The sequence below is a fragment of the Cupressus sempervirens genome, chromosome 6 (genome assembly GCF_028749045.1).
Source record: "Cupressus sempervirens isolate cs-2001-9-10 chromosome 6, ASM2874904v1, whole genome shotgun sequence".
Lineage (NCBI taxonomy): Eukaryota > Viridiplantae > Streptophyta > Pinopsida > Cupressales > Cupressaceae > Cupressus > Cupressus sempervirens.
In genome coordinates, this window is record NC_143123.1 from 17,431,883 (window position 1) to 17,454,375 (window position 22,493).

At 37.5% G+C, this 22,493-nt stretch overlaps 1 protein-coding gene across 7 annotated transcripts in view; it reads right to left on the reverse strand.

The window, feature by feature from the left end:
- LOC149550827 (HAD-superfamily hydrolase, subfamily IG, 5'-nucleotidase) overlaps nt 1–22,493 on the reverse strand; it is a 405,317-nt gene that overhangs the window by 110,208 nt on the left and 272,616 nt on the right. For all 7 annotated transcript variants that reach the window (XM_089786391.1, XM_089786394.1, XM_089786392.1 and 4 more), the window contains 5 exons: nt 18,126–18,231; nt 17,938–18,009; nt 17,394–17,447; nt 17,167–17,224; nt 16,905–16,981 (listed from right to left, as the gene is read on the reverse strand). In XM_089786391.1, the coding sequence (XP_089642517.1) occupies nt 16,905–16,981; nt 17,167–17,224; nt 17,394–17,447; nt 17,938–18,009; nt 18,126–18,231 (367 nt within the window). The remainder of the gene's footprint in view (nt 1–16,904; nt 16,982–17,166; nt 17,225–17,393; nt 17,448–17,937; nt 18,010–18,125; nt 18,232–22,493) is intronic.

The window sequence follows — 22,493 nt, forward strand, 5'->3', positions numbered from 1 at the left end:
GTGGTTATAATAGCCAATCGGAGCAACGGTTCGTGAGTTATGCCCTTCGGAAGTTGGGCCACCGAAATTTCTAAAATAATTTGTCAAAGATGTATTTGGACAACTCTATGAGTATTGTTAGGGTCTGTCGGCCCTAGGTATTAAGTTTAACCATCTAAAACCTTCCCGGGCAGCATAAAATTGCCTATTTAAGGCCCGAACATTGTCTAGGACAGCTTTGGGGTGATAGTTTGTAGCACTATCTTGCAGATTACTATAATGAAGGCACCCATTTGGGTTAGCATATTGTAATTGAGAATTCTATAATTCCTCATTTGCGGTGATAATAAGAAGTCCATATGTTGTTTTCGCATTTGTTGTTGTTTCTTTGTTTCTGTTATGAGTTTATGGTATTAAGGGGAGTCCCCTGCATCAAGTTGTTCTCTGGTACCACTTGACGCAACCAAGGTTAGAGAAGTTCCCAGAAGGAGATGTCCAATCTTGCATTAAGAAACACAACATAAATAAAAACACAAAGCAATAATAACACCAAACAATAAAAAAATCGATCTTCAATTATCATCAAGTTCGCTTGCAAATGCAGATTACAAATTTATGACATGAGCCTTCTTACATTCTAAGAATACAAGCCTAATTGTTTACTAAATCAAATGCTAGATCAACAACTCTCCTCTTCTACTAGCACTGCCTAAAACAAGGACTACTACCCTACATACATACAATATCACCAACCACAAGTTGACTTATCCGATCAACAATCTCCAAGATAGCATTCAAACAAATAGGTCAAGATCAATATCCATAAGACACCCTCAAATAGATACATCACGCCATAGCGACACAGAAAAGGGTTGGCCACATGTATAACAACATAGAACAATGCACCAATTAGCATCGCATGTTGTCAAACTCCATCACAAGCTGAATCTTGCCATCTTGGCCAGTAGAACAGGAAACCAACTATAAGAACATACCAATCTTAAGATAACTTTATCTAGAAACATCAGAATGAGCTGCAAAGCTAGACATAGGATCCTCGTGATGCTTGAACCACACAAACAAGGATCGTATAAGATAATGGACCGACTAGGATGATCACTACCTAAAACAATAAGAAATTATCCCACTGGAATAGTAAATAGACAAACTGAAAGGAAATCCTTTTGGCTGATGCAAGATCATCAACAACCCAAGGACGCTCCTGCATCATCATACTAATCATCCACCCTAGTCTTATGTGTCATTTAGAACATCAAGTCATTAGTAGGTGGACTGAATAAAAAACAATATGCATATCTCACAAAATAATAATAGGAAATGCATTAACAAACTTCAATGGAAGTCTTAATCGTTACTAGAATTCCATACCCCACTATGTGAATTAGAAAAATTACCATATAGAGCAGGGAACAGAAAAACTTGCATAATCAAGCACAATCTACCTAGTATGCCCTGTTGAATCACACTCGTCCTATTGTACCCTTTTGTTATCATTATGTATACCCCTAGTGATAATGGAACCCTTGTCGCCCTTGGATATTTTATTACTCTCAAGTACATAAACTCCATCATTGATTTGTTCAATCTTTATATCCATTGAATTCGCTTCTTGTGCCCCTTTCCCTGCAAATTTTCTATCTAGCTGCGTAAAACACATGACAGCATGGTCTCTATCTAAAATTAATTAAAAGTAACCTGATTTTATCACTTCAAGTACTCATCTAAGCGTTTGTAAAATCAATGCTAACACCCCATCCCTAGGCTCATTTTGTTCCTTATCTAGTGAACTATTTAGATCAGGTATTCAATGAATTTATCTGGGATAGCAAAACAAGCTAAGGTTTGTGCAACTTCTTTATTTGTTCAGTACTCACCTTCAAGAGCTGCTCCAAGAGGTGTAAACTGCTGAAAATCAAATGTATTCCTTGGCAAAGTCTTTTCTTCACTGCTGCAAGTTGCATTTTCCTACAAATCTTTTTACTCCACTTTTAAAACTCTTGATGTGCTTTCCCATCATTATTGCCAATGAGATATGGAGTTTTCTCCTCCACAACTGATTTACAATCAACTTCATGCTCACCTGTCATATTTGTTAAGGCAAAAATTTCATGCTTGCAATTACAATCTGCGTGTACTAACTTTCCCAAGTGAAGTTCATCACCTACTCTTGTTACATGGTGGTCCTCCACACTTGTTGCATCTTAGCTTATGATGCCATAGAAGATGAGATTTCTGATTGAGATGAAGAATGTGACAAAATCAATTCTAGGAAAAGCTCATCTACCCGATTTTCTGCTTCATGTAAAGCTACTAGGGTAGTCTCTAGGATGTCCTTAGTGTTTGAGAGCTCAAAGGTAAGGGTTTCTACTTCTTCCTTCTTCCTCAATGCCTTCGAATAAATCTTTGCAAGATCAAGGAGATGATCTCAATCTGAAAGATGTAGAAAAACTAATTTCATTGGTTTCATCCCTTCCTTGATCACTTGCAAATGTGAGAATTCCTCTTTGAGTCCCTTTTGTCCCTTTTGTACCTCTAAAAGGTGACTTTCAATCATCAAATATGTAATAACCCCCAAAATGAACATATAGATGACAATTTTCTAAATGGATGAGCTATAATAATAAATAAATATAATATCATATTGTCTTATGATTTAAATACTAATGAATAAATAAATAATATGATTATCATTATATTATTTTATTATATTATAATATAATAAAATAAAATAAAAGGTCCTAAATAAATAAATATCAAACTAATATAAATAAAACTTATTATTAATCAAATGAAGAGATGCGTCCATTCAAGATACGTATCTGATATAAAATATGGATGGAAACCTATCTAACAAAAAGGGAACCAAGTTAAATAAGATACAGATACAAAACAAGTAGCAATTATCCAAGCAGAGGGGAGAAGGAAAAAAAATGCAAACATTACCAAGCTGGTAGATGCCATGTTGAGGGTAGATAAATCGAAGACAGACAGATTGGGATCAAATGGGAAAGAATAACAATGAGCAAAAGTATTATCGAGAGTCATCATAGAAAACCAAACAGAGAGTGGAAAGATAGTAAACAGGAAAGAAGAATAAAAGGCTGTATTATCAGACAATACCAAATAGAAGCAACTAAATCAGGCAATCAAATTCGAACAAAAAGGAGGGATATAGACATCAAACATTGATAGGAAAAGAATAGATCTGGACATCATTGGTCACAACGATAATCCATCTATCACTTGACGAGGAGACGTGCCTTACCCATGTGACGGAATCACAAAGTGGAAGTTGAATCGAAGAACAAGCTATGGTTGATATCATCAACATGGACAAAAGAATGATAATAATCCAATATAGTTAATAATCCAATATAGAAGCAATCAAAATACTATCGAGCAAGGCAGAGGACAGACTTTAGCACAAATTAATTGAGTTACTCTTGAAACCAAAACTGGATAATCGTAGGTGAAAGGCAAAGGAGTCAAAGAATAGCTATGAACGATAAGCTAGACATGACAGTGTGGATCGTAGAAGAAGGATGCTCAAGAGCAGCACAATTTCTACATAAGGAGAAGACGTTAGAGAAGTATGTTCATCAAATATAGAGAAGGGAAGGGAAGACTATGTAAATTCTCAGTTTGATCTTTGAAGAATAACAGAGGAATGACAGTACCAAAAAAAAATATAATATAATCAGGGCATGAGAACGAAAAATAGGAATACTTGTGATAGTATGGGAATCTAGTCAAGCATAGACAAAGTATTATCCATAGTACTCAGAGCTCTAATAAATTAGAGATAATAAAAGAGAGGACAGAGATGCATGTATACATCAGCACATAAATATATCCACAACAAAGAGAGTATACGAAGGATAAAAGATGATAGTATTGGTATTATTAACTCAACATCTTCAGCAGCGAATATAGGAATTGGAGATAGAGGAATTAGCTGCACTATATAGAGACCATGAGGGGACTGGTCATTATTTATGACAGTTATTTATTCTGATAAGCATTAAAGTCTGAAATAAGAAGATAATATAAAGAAGACTAAAATTGAAACAAAATAATAAAGAATTCAATGTAACCTTAGCGGCAACATAAAGGTGGTATTATATCTACCTCTTTATCAAATAATTTATAATATGATAAGAACCAAGTCAATCTTGGAAGAGGGCATCCGTTATGGATGTTGAGTTTCTCTAAAAGAGAACTCAGAGATCAGAGGGCATTCTTGATTGAATGTAAGGATTCCAAACAGGAACCCAGAGAGAGATTTATAGAGAATCTCTTAGAGGCAATATATATTGTAGTGGTCAAATATATGCATATGTCAGAGATAGAGACTTGGTGGAGGTGGGATCTCTACCATGTAGTGTTACCAGAGATCCCAAAGAGGCCTAAGGGAGAAACTCTTTCTATTACAATTACCTAATCGAGACGTAGTTCTCACCGGAGGGTTAGGTGACTGGAGAAAGGATTCCTCCTGAAGGATTAAGAAGGGTAGATTGGGTAGTATTTAGATTAGTATTTTCTTAAATCTATTATTGCTAATATGTTTTATACAATTTTTGATATTGTACTAACAAATGGTTGCAGGTTACAGCATTCAAACCTAAGCGGAAAGTAGGGTCATTACAAAATATGTTTCATCAAAGTGTGTTAGAACTGCAATAATTTTATCTTGCAACTCTCAATTCTCTCTCACAAAATTAGGAAAATCAAATTTATATGATAAAATGATTGATTGTCCTTGAAGAACCTGACTTTCTTCTATACCACCTTCTCTACGCACTTGATAATTTGGAACTAGGACATAGTTCCAGATATAAAAAATATCATCATCATCATTTTGTAACAAAGCACACTTAGATTCTATTGTTTCCTTCCACTCATCATCTCTATGATTAATATTCATTCTTTTATTACACTAATCAATGTTGCCCTAGATAAACCACATAAAAACTTGAGCACCCTTCCATTGTTGTCTTAGCAAGATTGGAATCTATGATCATCAATGTACTGATATGTAATAGAATAAATGAATGCAGATTCATCTTCATCCTCTTTGGAATCACAAATGGTTTTCTCATTGTTTATTTCTTTGAAAACACCCTTGAAATCTATTCCACATTCATCATGAAAGAAGGTATTTTCTTCCATAGATTTTTTCATCTGTTCTTCTTCATTCAAGTGAACCTTAAGATTCCCCTCATATTGTTTGAACACATTGTGGACCAATGCATATACAGCTAATAAAATTGTCCATTCTTGTTTCCAAATAATCAATAGTGCCACCTAAAGTTCTAAACTATTATTGCAGACTTAGTCTGTAATTTGTATTCCATTTGGCACTGAAATAATCATTCTAAATACGTATATTTCCATTTCTATTATCTGCATCACACATATTGCATATATATTAAAGAACTATCATTGTATCCATATCACTGCATCTTGTATCAATTCATAAGTCTCATAATTCATTGTAGCAATTGGAACCGATCATACATAATTGCGTTGATTTGGCATTTAGAACTACCAACCAATTGTATTTGCGTTACTTATTATTCGTATTTATAGAAGGAATTGGATAATTCCAAGTAGGGTCTAATAATATGACAAAGGGACATTACAATGATATCCAAGCCATCTTTCTTGCCTAAAGTGATTAAGCAAAACCCTTAGTAAGAGAAAGGAGGAACAAAAAGTCACTGAAATGAATAATGAAAGCAAGGTGGACAAAGTAATCCATGAATAGAGGGAATTGCAAAAAAAATTCACAGAGTTAATGGATTCCCTCAAAGAAATCATCTTAACTCAAGGTTATGAGAATCTAAAGAACTATGAAGAACTGTCACACAATCGAACACCCAAAAGACAAACTTCTAGAAGGATTACCGAATTTTACACCACTAGTCGAGCACACTCAAAACAAATTATCTTTTACCCAAATTCAAGATCAAATCAAACAAGATTGGGAAGGTGGCGAAAGGCAAAATTAGATGTCTTTAAAGAATACCTCAAATTGACAATGAAATATATGCCTTGAAGAAGCAACAAATAAGTATTTTCAGAATTGAAGAAGGTTGGGAAACTAAGTGTACCCTACTTTGATGGATCCACCAAGATTTCAAAAAGAGCTTGGGTACAAAAGCTTGACATCTACCTACAACTAAACCCAATAGAGGAGGAAGTTGCCATAAATTACAGGCACTACATTTAGATAGAGTAGCACATGACTAGGGACACCATGGAATGATAACCTTAGGAAATTCCAGAATAATTTCCTATTAAGACTTCATCAAAACTGAGGAAATATAGAGGACTATATAACTAAGTTCCAAAGAATATCAATCTTAGTAATTAAAATTGGAAAGAAGGTTGATCGTCCTTTTCATGGCTGGGCTACAAGACCCCTTAAGAGGATGGATCAAGGCATTAAACATTCTCTCTTTATCCAAAGCCATCAAGAGAGCACAAGATACAGATATTAGTTCCACAAGAAGAAAGCCCTTTCCAAAGGAAAGCCAAATTCCAACAAAAAGTTCAAATCCTCCTAACAGAGAAATTAACTACCAACCTAAGTTAGACTTTGAAACCTGTCAAGATCTCTAAAGGCATAAATTAAGTTTCACTTGCAAAGAACATTGGGTTCCAAGCCACCAGTCCAAAGGACAAGGATAAATTCACTTTATCAAAGTCAGGTCCAATGATAATGAGGGAGATACAGACACTGACACTGATTTAGGGGATAAACCACCACAGGAAACTACCAAAGAAGGTATCATATACAACCTAGAAGGGCACAACACAAGCACTTTGCAAAATCAAGGAAGTTTAGAAGGAAAGAATATAAAGGCACTCCTAGAGAGTGGCTCCTCACACAACTTCATCACCCAGTCCTGGATCCTGCAGCATAACTTCCCTACAGTCCATTATGACTCCATTAGGATTAAATTGGCAAATGGAAGAAGTGTGTTCTGCAATACTCTGACACGTCCCCTCAAAATACAACTTGGAGAATACTCATACACGACTCAATTTCACATATTAGAATCAGGATATACAAACCTCATACTAGGATTCCCTTAGATGAAACATATCAGACCTTCAAGAAAGATATGACTATCAAATTATCACTTTCAAGGAAAGCAGGAAGGAAGAAATACACTTGGTATGAACTTTAAGCAACCATCCCCCTATAAAGACTTAATCATCAAAGATCAAAACTAGAGCAATATAGAACTGATTTTCAAGAATGATGGAACATCCAGAATCAACATTAGTTTCAGGAAGAAACCATGAGAGTAGAAACATCAAATTCTTGTGGGCAAGCATTTTTGAAGGAGAGGAGACTATGATATCCCTTAAACTCTAAATTCATGAAACTCAAAATGTAAATAAGGCCAAGGAAATAAAACATACCTTGTCATGAATATATATAGCACATGTAAAGTAGTTAACACCACTGCACTTGTATTCTTAGACATAATCCATTACATTACTCATTCATGATGCATCCTCACATACATTGAGCATCAATACCCATGCATCTACATACGTATATGCATGCATACTCACATACATACACATGTCTACATATATACCTCTAAATATACATAGAAACGTGCACACATGCTTATCCATATACATGTACACATGCATATACATACATACATGAGTATCCACATACATGCATCCATGCTCATTTACATGATTATATCATGCATCAGCATACCATGATATATATATATATATATTACAATGATCGATACTATGATCATTCTAACATGTATGGATATATATACATACATATTACAATGATCGATACTATGATCATTCTAACATATATGGATATATCATATATCCATACAGCAAAGATGTCAGATGCTCAAGTAACATATTCAGAGATGGAACAATTAATCCATAATCGGGTATCACTGCCGATTTATGGAAGCAAGACTAAATCATGATTATCATGATTACTCATTATGAGTAATGAAAAGCATACACTGTTGATGATTATCAACACATGATCATTTGCCATCTTCATGCGATAAGTATTGATCGCATTATGTTATCGGTTAAAGATAACTGATGGTGATGTTAATTAATCATAACAGCTGATATCTATATGGTGCAACTCTTCACGGACCAATCGGAAACATATTTATAAGCCATGCCAATCGGCTATGAAGATAAATTTTTAATTATTTCCCTTGTCGAGTTATTGCTCCATTGGGCAAGAAAATTGTTGCCTCAGAAGAAGAGCACAAGCATCAAATCAGTGATATTAGACACAACAGCATATCAACCACATTTATATTTATATCAGAGAGGTCTCTAATGAATTGTAGATTTCATATACAAGTCGAAGAAGATCAGAGATGGCATACTGCTTGTGATCATCTCACTGAACAGCAACATCTATTATAAGGCTTATCAGAGACGGCTAGTAGGGAATGTACATGAGCCATATCAATATAATAAAGACAGCCATAGCATCACCTAAAGGTCTGATCTATTATTGCAGACTTAGTCTGTGTCGTCGGTAGAAACTGTAGCCCACAGGGTGTTGTCGTCGGTAAAGGTTTTGTAGCCGACGGGTTCATGTCATCGGTAAAGATTTTGTAGCCGATGGGTAGATTAGGATTGTTTGTAGCCGATGGACCCCTTCTGGAAGCTTCGGCGGAAAGTATTTATACCCCGTCTGGGATCATTGTAAATCATCCTATCTTATGCTATGCTCTGAATGTAATCTGTTGGCATATGCGAATAAAGGAGTACTGTTGTTGCTGTTCGTGTTCATTATCTGTGTGCATTTCTTATTTAATCTATGCGGTAAACATTTGGCACCGTTGCCCCATGAACTTGGAAGGTGGGAGGAATGAAGATTAATGCCAAAATAGCTTAACAAGGATCGAAATAAGGTCAGGGGAAAAGATGGAACACGTACTATGCAATAAAATTTAATTCTGGTAGAGCAAGCCGAACGAAGAAGGAGGTTTCAGAAGATTACCGACGGATACAGAAGCGCGGAAGAATTGTTGGAGGAGACTCAACAGCGGGTGGAATTGGTGGAGGAAGCAAGGGAGGAGTCTTTGAATTTGTATTCGCCGAGGGAAGAGAATCCAGATGGAAGAGAATCAACTTGCGTGGCTCGGAGTGCCGAGGGAGCACGAGCGTGGAGTGAACTCTTCGTCCAGGATACACTTCCGCAGGGGACAACTTTAGAATATCCTTCTTCACCAAGGTTCGTAGCTATTGAGACCGCCGGTGTCGGAGAGCGGTCTGTCGATGTGGGAGTACAGATCGCCGGTATGGGAGTGCAGTCCGCCGGTGTGGGAAAACAGTCTTGGGAGTACAGTCTGCCGGTGTGGGAGAAAGTCTGCTGGTGTGGGAGAAAGTCCGCCGGTGTGGGAGAACAGTTTGCTAGTGTGGGATTGCAGATCGCCGGTGCGGGATTGCAGATCGCTGGTGTGGGAGTACAAAGCCACGTTGTGGGAGTGAACAGTGCCAGTGTTACAGGACCGAACAATGCCCGTGCACAAAATCTAGTAGTGATGGCAGGACCAAAGGAAAAGTTGTCGAAATTCAATGGTGATGGTAGGGCTGATCCGATCCGACACTGTAAAACATGCGAAACAATTTGGAGGGAAAATGGCATAAAAAATACAAACGAATTGGTCCAATAGTTTTCGGCAACCCTACAAGGTGTTGCAATTGATTGGTTCGCCAATGCAGATCCCTAGAACTTAACCACTTAAGACAACCTTAAGGAGTCTACTACCAAATTTCAACTGTTGCATGACGACAACGAAATTGTCGCAGAGATATACAATACGAAGCAAGGGAAGAATGAAACCGTCTGCGTCTACCCCAGGAAATTAAAAGATTTGATAAGTAAAATGAAAAATAAGTCGGCAGATGGACTAGAAAAGATGGTTCGTGGAAGGCCTACGCCCGAAGTTGCGGAAGAAGATGAAAATCGTGCCACCATTGTCATACACAAAAGCATACAACAGAGTGATGAACTTGGAAAGCGAGCAGAGGACGAAAAAGAAGAAGAATAGTTCCTCTCACTCAGATGACGACGCGTCCTCGGGAGAGGATAACAGTGATGATGAAAACAGTAGCAAGAAGGTCCGCGCCCTACAGAAGGACATGATCCGTATGATGAAGGAATTTAAAAACATGCAGGAGACAAAAGGAAGCGAGCTGTGGTGCACGGAATATAAGACAAAAGGTCATACTAAAGGGTCCTATCCAAAGAACCAATTTTGCGAGATTTGCCAGAGCATGGGACATTCCATAAAAGAATGTCCCTTCAACATGAAAATTAGAGGACCTCAACAGGTGTTTCTGGCACAAGCAACTTCCACGTCAGGAGGGAATGGAAATGCAAACATTGACGGTGACACTTTGGGTGGGTACAGGAATAATAGCAAAGGGCAAAACAACAATAGCAATGCGAACAATAACAATAACAATGGCAACCGAAGTCGAATCTAGTATGATGCAAACAGACGGTCGATCGTTCAATGTCGAGCATGTAATTTGTGGGGTCATTTTGTGAGGGATTGTACAATGGCGAACACACCAAAATTACTATGCAGATGGTGCGGACTCGGTGATCATGAAGATGCCAAGTGCCCAAAATCTGGATTAAATTTGATCACTGTCGAAACAAACAAAGAGGAGGTTCTAGCAATTACACAGAGGCAAGCAAAGGTGTACCCAGACCCGGTGGAAGAAAAGAGGAAATTGGGAGAAGTGCAGGCGAAAATTGAAAAGGCATCACAGGGGAAGACATCTTAGTTGAAGGACACCACTGGCACCTCAACAAGGAACTGCGCCGAAAAAAACATAATAAAGCAGGTGATGCTAATGGAAGTCCCGATCAAATTAAGTGACCTCACAATGCCCCAGTTATGGACAGCCATTCTGAATTCTACACTGCTTCTGAAAGCAACGGAGGAAACCAAAAGGGACAGTAGTGGAACGATGGCAACAGACCCAATGCTTCTGGCACTCACAACAGGAAGGCATCCGGCGGTTGTCGAGATGGGGATTTTGGGAAATGTTCTGATAGACACAATTGCCGACAGAGGGTCCGGCGTGAATGTGTTACTGGAGGATACCTGGAAGAAGTTGGGAAAGCTGACATTGTGGCCACCTACATTCTAGTTGCTCACGGCAGACCAACACAAGATCAAACCGTTGGGAACCTTAAGGGTGCAACCAGTAACTATTGGAACGCAACCATTTTTATTGGACTTCGTGGTCATTCCATTGAAAAGAAAATGATATGATGCTATTCTAGGATGGAATTGGTTAGTGCAAGAAAAACTAAAACATGATTGAAAACAAAATACCCTATCAATGGAGCGAGGAGGCAAAAGATTCATAATTGACCTACACACACAAATGGTAGGAGAGGAGGCAATGTCGTTAGACTCAGAAGGTGAAGGCGAAAGTGGCGACAAAGGAAAGAGGAAAATGGAACTGGACGAAGGAGTATTGAGACTAGGAGGATCGAATGACGACGACCTAGACTCGGTGAATGGCCTTTTCCACTGGCAGATAGAAGACTACGAACTGTTTCCAAGTTGTAATATGTTAAGGGTCGACAAAGGTGAGAAAATAGAGGAAGATGAATGTCCGAAGGAATATAGAGAAGCGGAAGAAGGAAAGGCGGTTACGACTGAAGCTAAGGGGAAGAGCATACAATACGAACCCAAACAAAGGAAAGATCCCACTATCCGACACACAATGAATGGACCGCACAGAAAGAAAAGAATACACCGTACCATAAAACTAGTTGAAGGGTGCCGACAGCAAGGCAATAATCTGGATGATTGATGACCACAGGCACAATGGGCCACGGAGGTGACACAGAACAAACGCAAAGTGTGGTGTAATAAGCACCTAGAACTGAACAGGTTTCAACCGATGCAGTTGGTACTGAAGTATGACAGGCGGAATGAAATTAAACCAGGAAAGTTTAATGTCAGATGGGTTGGACCATATCAGATCCAGGAGGTATGCGACAATGGAGTAATAAAATTGTGGACCTTGGATGGGAAATGCCTTAGGCAGTCAACGAGTTGAAGCTGAAAATGTACCATGCATAGAAGAATTCGTCGTTGTCGTAGAAACATCAAGTCGGAACGTCTCCCTTGTCATCGCAGATTGATGAGGTCTGGAGGTAAAATTAAGTTGTGTTACAACGACCTAGACTTGGTGAATGGCCTTTTCCATTGATAGATAGAAGACTACAAATTGTTTCCGAGTTGTAATATGTTAAGGGTCGACGAAGGTGAGAAAATAGAGGAAAATGAATGTCCGAAGGAATATAGAGAAGCGGAAGAAGGAAAGGCGGTTGCGACTGAAGCTAAGGGGAAGAACATATAGTAAGAACCCAGACAAAGGAAAGATCTCACCATCCGACACCTAATGAATGGACCGCATAGAAAGAAAAGAATACATCGCACCATAAAATTAGTTGAAGGGTGCCGACAGCAAGGAAACAATCTGGATGATCGACGACCACAGACACAATGGGCCACGAAGGTGACACAGAACAGATGCAAAGCGTGGCGTAATAAGCACCTAGAACTGAACAAGTTTCAGCCGAGGCAGTTGGTACTAAAGTATGACGGGCGGAATGAAATTAAACCAAGAAAGTTTAAGGTCAGATGGGTCGGACCATATCAAATCCAGGAGGTAGGCGACAATGGAGTAATAAAATTGCAGACAGGAAGTGCCTCAGGCAGTCAACGGGTCAAAGTTGAAAATGTACCGTGCACGAAAGAATTCGTCGTCATCGCAGAAACATCAAGTCAGAATGTCTCCCTCATCATTGCAGATTGGCGAGGTCTGGAGGGAAAATTAAGTTGTGTTTCAAAAAAAAAAAAGGTTAAAAAAAAAAAACGTTAGGAAAAAAAAAAGAAAAAAGAAAAAAGAAAAAAAAAGTTGAACAAACAAAAAAGAGAGCGAAGGTGTGCCCGCAGGAACACCCGCGGACTGTTGCTCCACGAGCAGGCTCTCTCGTGGGAAGCTTTCCGTGGGTGGTCCCGCGGACCCCCTTCCCACGGGTGTCGTTTTTCCACGGGTTTTCTTACCCTTCCACAACCTTTTTTGCTTTTGCGTGGATGCTTCTATTTTCCTCGCAGGCACCAATTGTTTCCACGGAATGTTCTCTTGCCCTCGTGTGTTGGTTTCTTCCACGGATGATGCTCTAGTTCCTGTGGAAGTCTTAACCCAGGTGGTATCTTGCTCTTCCATGGCTTTATGCCTGTGGTGGTATTTCTTTTTTCTCGGTCGCTAAGCACTCTTTTGCAGATGTTGTTATGCTTTTCCCCGCGGATTGAAGTGAGATTTTGTCATTCTACGCAGTGTTATTGTATTCTTTCTCCCCAAATGTCTTTAGCGGATGCTATCTTGTTCGTTGGCAACTTCATTCTTGTAGTTCTTGTAGAGCCCGTGGCTAAGTCTTTTCCCCCGCAGACTTCATTCCTGTAGAGCCCCTCTTCCACGGACAGTACTATCTCGGCAAAGGTGTTTATGATTTCGGCAGGGGTGTTTTATTCTTCCGTGGAATGAATTCCTGTGGCTGATGTTCTCGTGGAGGTTAGTAAATTCTTGCAATTAGGAGTCTTGCCAGGAGTGAAGGTAGAAGGAAGAGGTCAGAAGGAGCTAAAAAAAAAAACATGACAACTCAAAAATGTTCAGAATGAATAATGTATAATGCCAAAGGGAAGGGAAAACATCAATGGTTGCTAGAAAGAGCTGCCCCTCGACCCTGCTGAGGGCATTGCCCCCTAGACCCCCAATCGTTGCGATTATCAGTCGTGGAAAGTGTGACTAATTGATGAGACCTGGAGCTGCTGCAGGCATGGAGTGTCTGTGTACCAGAGGCACTTGGAGTACGTGTTGGACGTGAGGCTGTCTTGGTGGATGTATAGAGAGCTCAGAAGGAGTTGATCATCCAGTTGAGAGCAGTACAACAACACTTGGCTCAGTGTACCTAGAGTTGGCAGCACAAGTGGCTATCAATGTTAGCTTGACTAAAGGAGACAGTATTGTGTTCGCAGAGGCTACAGATGCATCGTGGGTTGGAGACCAGTTTGGTGCAGGCATGGAACGAATGTGAAAGAGATGTGATAGAAATAGATCCATCTTGTTGTAGTTAGTCAGTTAATGTATTCCGTTTTGTTAATGAGTCTCAGATATTTTGTATTTGTCGTCTGGAGACGACTTTTTCTTTTAGGGGGGATGATGTCGTTGGTAGAAACTGTAGCCGACGAGTTCATGTCATCAGTAAAGATTTTGTAGCCGATGAGTAGATTAGGATTGTTTTTAGCTGACAGACCCCTTCTGGAAGGTTCGGCGGAAAGTATTTATACCCCGTCTGAGATCATTGTAAATCATCCTATCTTATGCTATGCTCTGTATGTAATCTATTGGCATATGCGAATAAAGGAGTACTATTGTTGCTATTCGTGTTCATTATCTATGTGCATTTCTTATTTAATCTATGCGGTAAACAATCTGTAATTTCTATTCCATTTGGCATTGGAATAATCATTGTAAATGCATATAATTCCATTTCCATTATCTGTATCACACATATTGCATATATATTAAAGAACTATCATTGCATCCATATCACCACATATTGTATCAATTCATTAAGTCTCATAATTCACTATAGCATTTGGAATTACTGTGATACATAATTGCATTAATTTAGCATTTGGAACTACCAACCAATCGTCTTTGCATTACTTATTGTTCATATTTATAGAAGGAATTGGATAATTCCACATAGTGTCTAATAATATAAGAAATGGACATTATAGTAGTCCTCCAAAATTAATATGACCACGATCATTGTAAATGTTGTTTAAATTTATTTCAGTTTAGAACTATGAGTGTCTTTTATTTTCCAGAATCTGATTATTACTAATCTCAGAATTCTACTTTGCAGGATGTAATCAGAATTTGATTGTTGTGGATGCAAGTGGCAATTCAATACTGATAAATACTGAATATTAATTTGTTATTCTAAATTTGATATATGTTGTCACCAAACTCCAAAGGGAAGAGCATTAATTGATTTTGACGCTGTTCTTGGCCAATCAGTTTGAGTATATGTATCAGATGAAAAGACATGTCCATTCATGGATATGTCTCTTTGAATGCAACTATTTGATTTCCAAACCAAAGCCTGACCCTAATCGGGATTAGCAATAGATAGCATTTAACCAATAGTTAGCATTTAACCAATATATATGACATGTCACCAATCTGCAATGAGAAATAACCAGACTTCAATCTGATTTAGTCAAGCATTTGATCATAACTTGATCTGGGAAAGACGAACATAAAAATGACAATAATTGGTAGTAGAGTCTGCAAATGTAGATCTACAAAATACTTGGATCCATTACAATCTGATATAGGTAATAATCTATCTTCAATAAGATCATCCAAAACAATTAATCATCATACCTATATCTGACCAAAGCTACTATTTATTCAACAATCATCAACATTTGATGTTAATGACAATATTTCCAGCATCTTTCACCACCATAGTCAACCTTCCTCAAGAGGGTATTCATCCTCTAGAAGGTTGAATTGAACAAGATCAATTCCCAAAACCCCAAGGGTTCATGAGAGAGAATCTCAATCATATGCATAGTGCCAAAAGAGCTCCTAGAGTGTCTTTTTATACTTATTCCTTTCCAACTTTTGAAAGACTCCAATTTAAAATCACTTTGATAATTTTAACTCTTGTTAAACTCCAAAAATGCTCTTTTCATTAAAATAATGAAAATTTGACACCTTAGGTCCTTGCTAAACACATCCATGATTTGAAACTCTTTGCCTCCTCTTTGTCTCTCTTTGCAATCGTGTCTTGTCTTCCCTATTCCTCTCACTTTGTGTGCCCCCTCCTATACCCATCTCTCCTTGTATCTTTTGAGAGAGGCTTGGTTTGCATCTTCATTTTACATATCTTGCATGCTCTTACATCTTGATGATGAATCACAAAGTGTGATCTGAAATGTTGATGCTAAAAACATATACACAATCAAAACCAAAAGTCTATGCATAAAATTAAATGGATTGTGGAAATCTATTTCATTTGAACTCTTTTCCTAGTTCTAGCAAGCTATGATACTAAGGTGCTTGTAAAATATATTTATACAATGTTAGCATCCTTAGTAAGAATAATTAAAAATAAGTCATTAATGCACAAAATTAGTGAAAGTTGTTGGATGACATTGAAATCAAAATTTGATCATACGAGAGTGAATCCGATGAAGAATAAAGACAAACAAAGACAACTTGGTCATTTATTATAAAAAGATGACCTCTCCAACATTTTTGGAGAGCACATTATAAGTTGGAAATAACTTCTGAAAGATGCAGATGAATCCTCCAAACTACCTAAGCTCATTGGCGACATCAAATACCTCATCTAAGAAACTAGACACCCACTGCAAAAGTTAAAGTCAATTGCAATGCAAGAGAACTCTGAAATCGAGACATTACAAAAGGCACCTATGAACATAAATTTACTTGAGAGTTTTTGGTAGGGATTACACTTCCCTAATTTCGTATTGTTAGAACATGTGTCAACACAACATATATGTTTCAATATATTACAATACCTTCTTATTAGAAAATTTATACAAGGATGGATTGTTGGATGGAGATTTGAATGATAAAAACAAGAAATCAGAATTGAAATCACAATGAGTATGCATGAACCAATTCTATAATATAATATCTATATTGTTAATAAGTTTGCAAAAAATGGCAAAACAGTGCTCCCAAATATTAAATATATATTTTGCACTGAAGAAATATGAGGACCATTGCACCTTACGAATACCCTTTGTCTCAAAGAGAAGCTCCAATTCTCTTTCAAGCTCTGGCACTACAAGCATTGTTCTCCAACCTGTTCCAAAATAAATCTATTTTAACAAAACTCAATTCTTATGTAACTTCAAAAAAATTGTGTCCAATGGTGCAATGGATACACACATGGAAAGCAAAATTCTTTACGTCAAGCCTAAGTATCTTGAATGCAACATATATCTCAAGTTAAAAAATATCAACTGGAGAGGGATAAACTATGCATACCAAGCTGCTTCTTGCTGCGCAGTATGTCTCCATAAATGTGGTCTCCAACGTATAAAACCTGAAGCATTTCAATATGCATTTACAGAAATATATATGATGAGTTTTAATTCATGTTTGATCTGAAGGAGATAAACCTACCATTTCAGTTTTCATCCTAGAAATTGGGTCATCTTAAAATTGACTGATGCAAAACTCTAGAAATGTGAAGAGGCAACAGCTAGACAAACCTGAGAACTGGCTTCAATTGAAAGAAGCTGATGAAGATGACCAACATTACCTCCCTAAACACATTACCCTTTAATAATTAGTACATTTGAGTTACTAATATTCTCAGCATTAACATGTAGGGAGCTCCTGCATTGAACTAACATATATTATAGCCAGTAATAGTTCCCTGCCTATTATTGTTTTTTCTGTTCTTTTATGTAAAGATAAAGATTAAATTTATTAGTCCAACAAGTGACCACAAATGGCTCCAACGGACTGAGTAACTAGAACATTATTAAACAAGTGGTGCTATTACAGAATATCAAATGTTGTTAAAAAGCACAAGATGGGTCCATCAATAACTGATTCAAAATAGTTTAAAGTACAGTGGATCCAAACTCAACAAAAACCCCATTCGTAATGTCTTAATGTGTGCCTTTGCAGCACAAGTACACCCTCTAAGCCCCTATATATAGTGCAGGCATCTGTAGTTCTTATCTCTATCTGCACTCTTAGGTATTCTATACTTCCCAATACATATGTTTCTGATACCAAAATAATTACCTGAAATACCCTGCATCCCTGCTTTACCCCCTTTTCAGAGAGTGATCTTCGGCTTAACCCAGTTTCTCCAATCTTAAGAAGAAAGAAACAACAATCTGAGAAAACATAAATGAAACAAACTATGTTCTAATACAAATATACATATTACAAAGAGCACTGACAAATGAAGAAAACTGCAATTGTCAAACCTGTGGAAGGGGAGTGCCGTTATCTGTGTTCTGTAGCATTCCTGTTTGGATATCCACTTCAAACAGTGGAGAGTTATTCCCATCCATAAAGAAGCCAGGCTTTGCACTGCAACAAAGAGAATAATGCATGCTTCAGCAACTAAATGAGGGATTGAGTAGCCTAGCAAACTGTGATCACTAAAACCTGAGAATATTTAGCCTTGGTGAAAACTAAACTGCTTTTGTTGCTTTATAAAGTGATCTCTGGTCTAAATGAAAAATAGGATCAAGAGAATCTTCAAAGAATACTTGGATGAGAATGCTTGAATATTTTTCTGCATTTCCAGTTTTCTAGACCACTGAAGAAAAGAAGACTTCAAAATACCAGCTATGTTCTCATGCACTAACTAAATAATTTTAGTTTTTTATTGCTAAAATCCCTACTTGATGTGTTGAGAAGTGTGCTAGATCATGTCGTGAATGCCAGATTAAATAACATTCTTCTAATTGGCTATACAGCTGTAACCATATAGAACACACAATCCCACATGAAATCTGTTTATTCCATTTTCAAAACTCAATTGAAGCAGCATACATTGTTTGAGATCAAGTTGACTAGTATTCTCTCAAATTTCATTTTTAAATGACTCATTCCTATTGTCGAAGGCCATATGCTTTGCTAAAACCAGTGTTCCGAGACTTTGCGAGTCTGAGGTAGAGGCACACTTCCCGAGGCAATTGGCCTTTGGACTTGGACTTAGCCGAGTCCTGGCAGAGTCCACGTGGACTTGCCGAGTCCCAAGCACAGGACTCTCACCAGTGGCAAAGACATTAAAAAAAAAATAAAAAAAAATCAATGACTTAATTTGCATTTTTCCGGTTGTTATAACATCTATTTGACCTAAAAAGGTCATTCCACCATTTGCTTATGCTTGTGATAGAGAGGAAAGAGTTAGAGAAGAATATTGGATTTTTGAGAGAGAAATCAGCAAACCGGTTGGCTCTCCCGTATCGATTGCTGATGGTTTGTGCTACTTTGTAGCTTGCACTTAAGCATTAAGAGGAGCTTAAAGAAGCATTTGGAGGAGGCTTCTACAAACTTACTTGCATTTCCATTGTTTGACTTTGTGCAAATTTGAAGAGGTAAGCAACAAATTGCATTTCTTTGTATTGTTTTGTAATATGTTTTACATTCATATTTTTTACTTCCCATTTTGTTTACATTTGTTTAGTCTCTACTTCTACTATCTACTATCTACTATTTAGAATCTAAATTTATTCTAATTTATCTTGATGACAAAGTAAGAAGGCCCTAAAGTTTAAAAATCTGATTTGATGCTAACTTTTTTCTATTTATAATATATTCATATTGCAACAGCAAACACATTGACATAATGGCTCACGGTGAGCCTTTTGGAAGTGGAACTAGGCCTGCATTTAACCCGGATGTAGACCCAAGTGCAATAGCAAGGGATAGGGCTTGGAAACATGCCATCTCGGGGCACAAAAAGGGAGTTGTTACATGTTGGCATTGCAGTGTAGTATATAAGGGGGGAGGAATAAATAGATTGAAGTATCACCCAGCATATATACCTAGGCGTGATGCTAAAAAATGCAAAGATGTACCCCAAGATGTTATGCGAGACATGCAAACTCTTTTAGAGGAAAAAATGGAGAAAAAATAATTGAAAAAGAAGCAACGAGAAGAAATGGCACAACTAGCCCAATGGGGATCTTCTAGTTTTCACTCTCCATTATCCCCTACTCCACCTATGGATGCCATTGCTTCTACAAGTGTGGTCATTGGGCCTAACATTCGTAAGCAAAAATTGACATTTAATTCCATGTTTGTTCCACGCATGGCTCCAAGTGCACAACCATTGCTTGAGAGCATGGGTTGGAACAAGGAGAAGCATGATTATGCAAAATTGACACTTGGAGACTTCTTCATCTACAACAACATTTCATTCAATGCAGAAAGGTACTTATTTATTTAAATTTTAATTCATGTCTTACTTCTCTTGCTTTCAAGTTTCAACTTTCAACTTTCAAGAGACAATAATATGCTTATTTTGTTTATTTTAATTTGTATTTTGTTTTCAAATTTATTTATAATATACTAATTTGTTTATCTTTAAATTCTATTTAATTTGTTTTAGGTCCCCTTATTGGCAAATTGCAATCAATGTTGTTACTGTTTGTGGTCCAGGGTTCAAAACCCCTAGTGTTGACGAGCTAGGAGGCCCTATTTTGACTCAAAGGGTGGCTGATGTAGAAGGTGCAATCAAGGAGCAGCGTGAGGAGTGAAAGATGAAGGGTTGCACCATCATGATTGATGGTTGGACTAATAGGAGTGGAACACTCCTCAACTTTCTTGTCTCCTCATCAGATAATTGTACTTAGAGTCCTAGACATTAAAAATTTAGAAGTAGAACTTAAGTGATTAAGTTTATAAATTATGAATTTATAAATTATGATTCATTATCAATCATTATACTAATTTGTTTCTTTTTCTTCAAGTGCCACGATTTTTCTGAAATCAATTGATGCCTCAGAAAAAAAAATGTTGAATATCTTTGTGAGATTATGTGATAAAGGGCATGGGTGAGGAGAATGTAGTGCAGATAGTTACAAATAATGCAACAAATTATGTTGCTGTAGGAAAGCTTCTTATGGAGAGACACCCTTACATATTTTGGACCCCTTGTGCTACTCACTGCATTGACCTCATGATCTTGGTAAACTCCCTTGGATAAAAACATTTATAGAGCAAAGGAGTGTATGTCAATCCATATATAATCATATATCGGTCCTCAACCTCATGAGGAAACACAATGACCAAAAGGAGTTGTCTCATCCAGGGGTCACTAGATTTGCAATCAATTTTCTCACATTGAAATCTTTGCTTAATTCAAAGAGAGGTTTGAGACACATGTTTGCTAGTGAGGAGTGGATTGCTTCATCATATGCAAAGACCATTGTAGGGATTGATGCAGCTGATCATGTTTTTTATGAGACTTCCTTTTGGACACTGATTGCTGATATTATGACGTTAATTTTCCTTTTTGTCTTCATTTCAACTTTATTTTGTTTATAAAATTATGTTATAAATTATTGTTCATTTTTTAAAGAAAAAAATTAAAGCTGAATATTTCTCTTCCAACTTTCATAATAATTGCAGTTTGTAAAGCCGCTTGTTCTCCTACGAACTGCTGATGGAGAGAAGCCCTCAATGGGCTACATTTATGAGGGCATGGATAGGGTGAAGGAGGCCATTCGCTCTTTTTTTGCAAGGAATCAAGATAGGTATGGGCCTATATGAGATGTCATTGATAGACATTGGCACAATCTACTTCACAAGCCTACACATGCAACAACCTACTTCTTTAATCCAGCATACCAATTCAACCCACATTTCAAGGTTGATAATGAGGTGTGGAGCGGCCTCTATGATGTTGTAGAGAGAATGTCACCTGATTCAAGAGTTGGAACAATTGTAATCCGTGAGATTGAGTTGTTTAAGAAAGCTCAAGAGGACTTATTTGCACAGGAGTTGTGCAAGAAAAATAGGATAGAATTGATGCTTGGTAAAAATCTTTGATTCTTTATCCTAATTTCTAATTCTATTACCATTTTAGTTTGATAAAGTCAAAGTTATTGATATGATTTTAAATTTTCTTGTTTCAGATACATGGTGCGAGATGTTTGGCAGTAAGGTGCCAAATTTATAGAGGATTGCGATTCACATCTTGAGCTAGCCATCTAGTGCATTAAGATGCGAATGTAATTGGAGTATATTTGAGCACATACACTTGAAAAAGCGCAATAAGTTGGCAGTGAAAAATTTGAATGATCTTGTCTTTGTTCACTACAACCTTCACCTTCGCTATAGAGAGATCCTGGGCACCAATACATCACCGATTGTATTAGAGAATATTGATCCACATGTAGAGTGGAACACAGACACTGTTGATCCTATCATCAGTGATGAAGATGTAGAGTGGATAGATCAGGTGGATTTGGAGGCTGAGGCAGTAGCGATGGTAGTCGAGGAGGCTAGAGCACAAGGAGATAGAATGCAAGACTCTAAGGCTAGTAGTGATGGATCTGAGTCTGATGATGAGGATTATGTGGGTGAGGATGAGGATGAGGATGAGGTTTAGGCTCAGAGACAGGGAGAGAGGATGGCTCTATAGTCTTCCATCACTTATCTTAAGCGTACTCATAGGAGGACATAGACTACTATGAGCCTTAGTCTTCTAGTTGTTATTTTGATATATGTTTTGAACTTTTGATACCATGGATTTCGTAATCCATGAATATTGTAAACATTTGAGTCTTTGACATTGCAATGACACTATGTTTATTACTTTATAGTTTATATTGTGT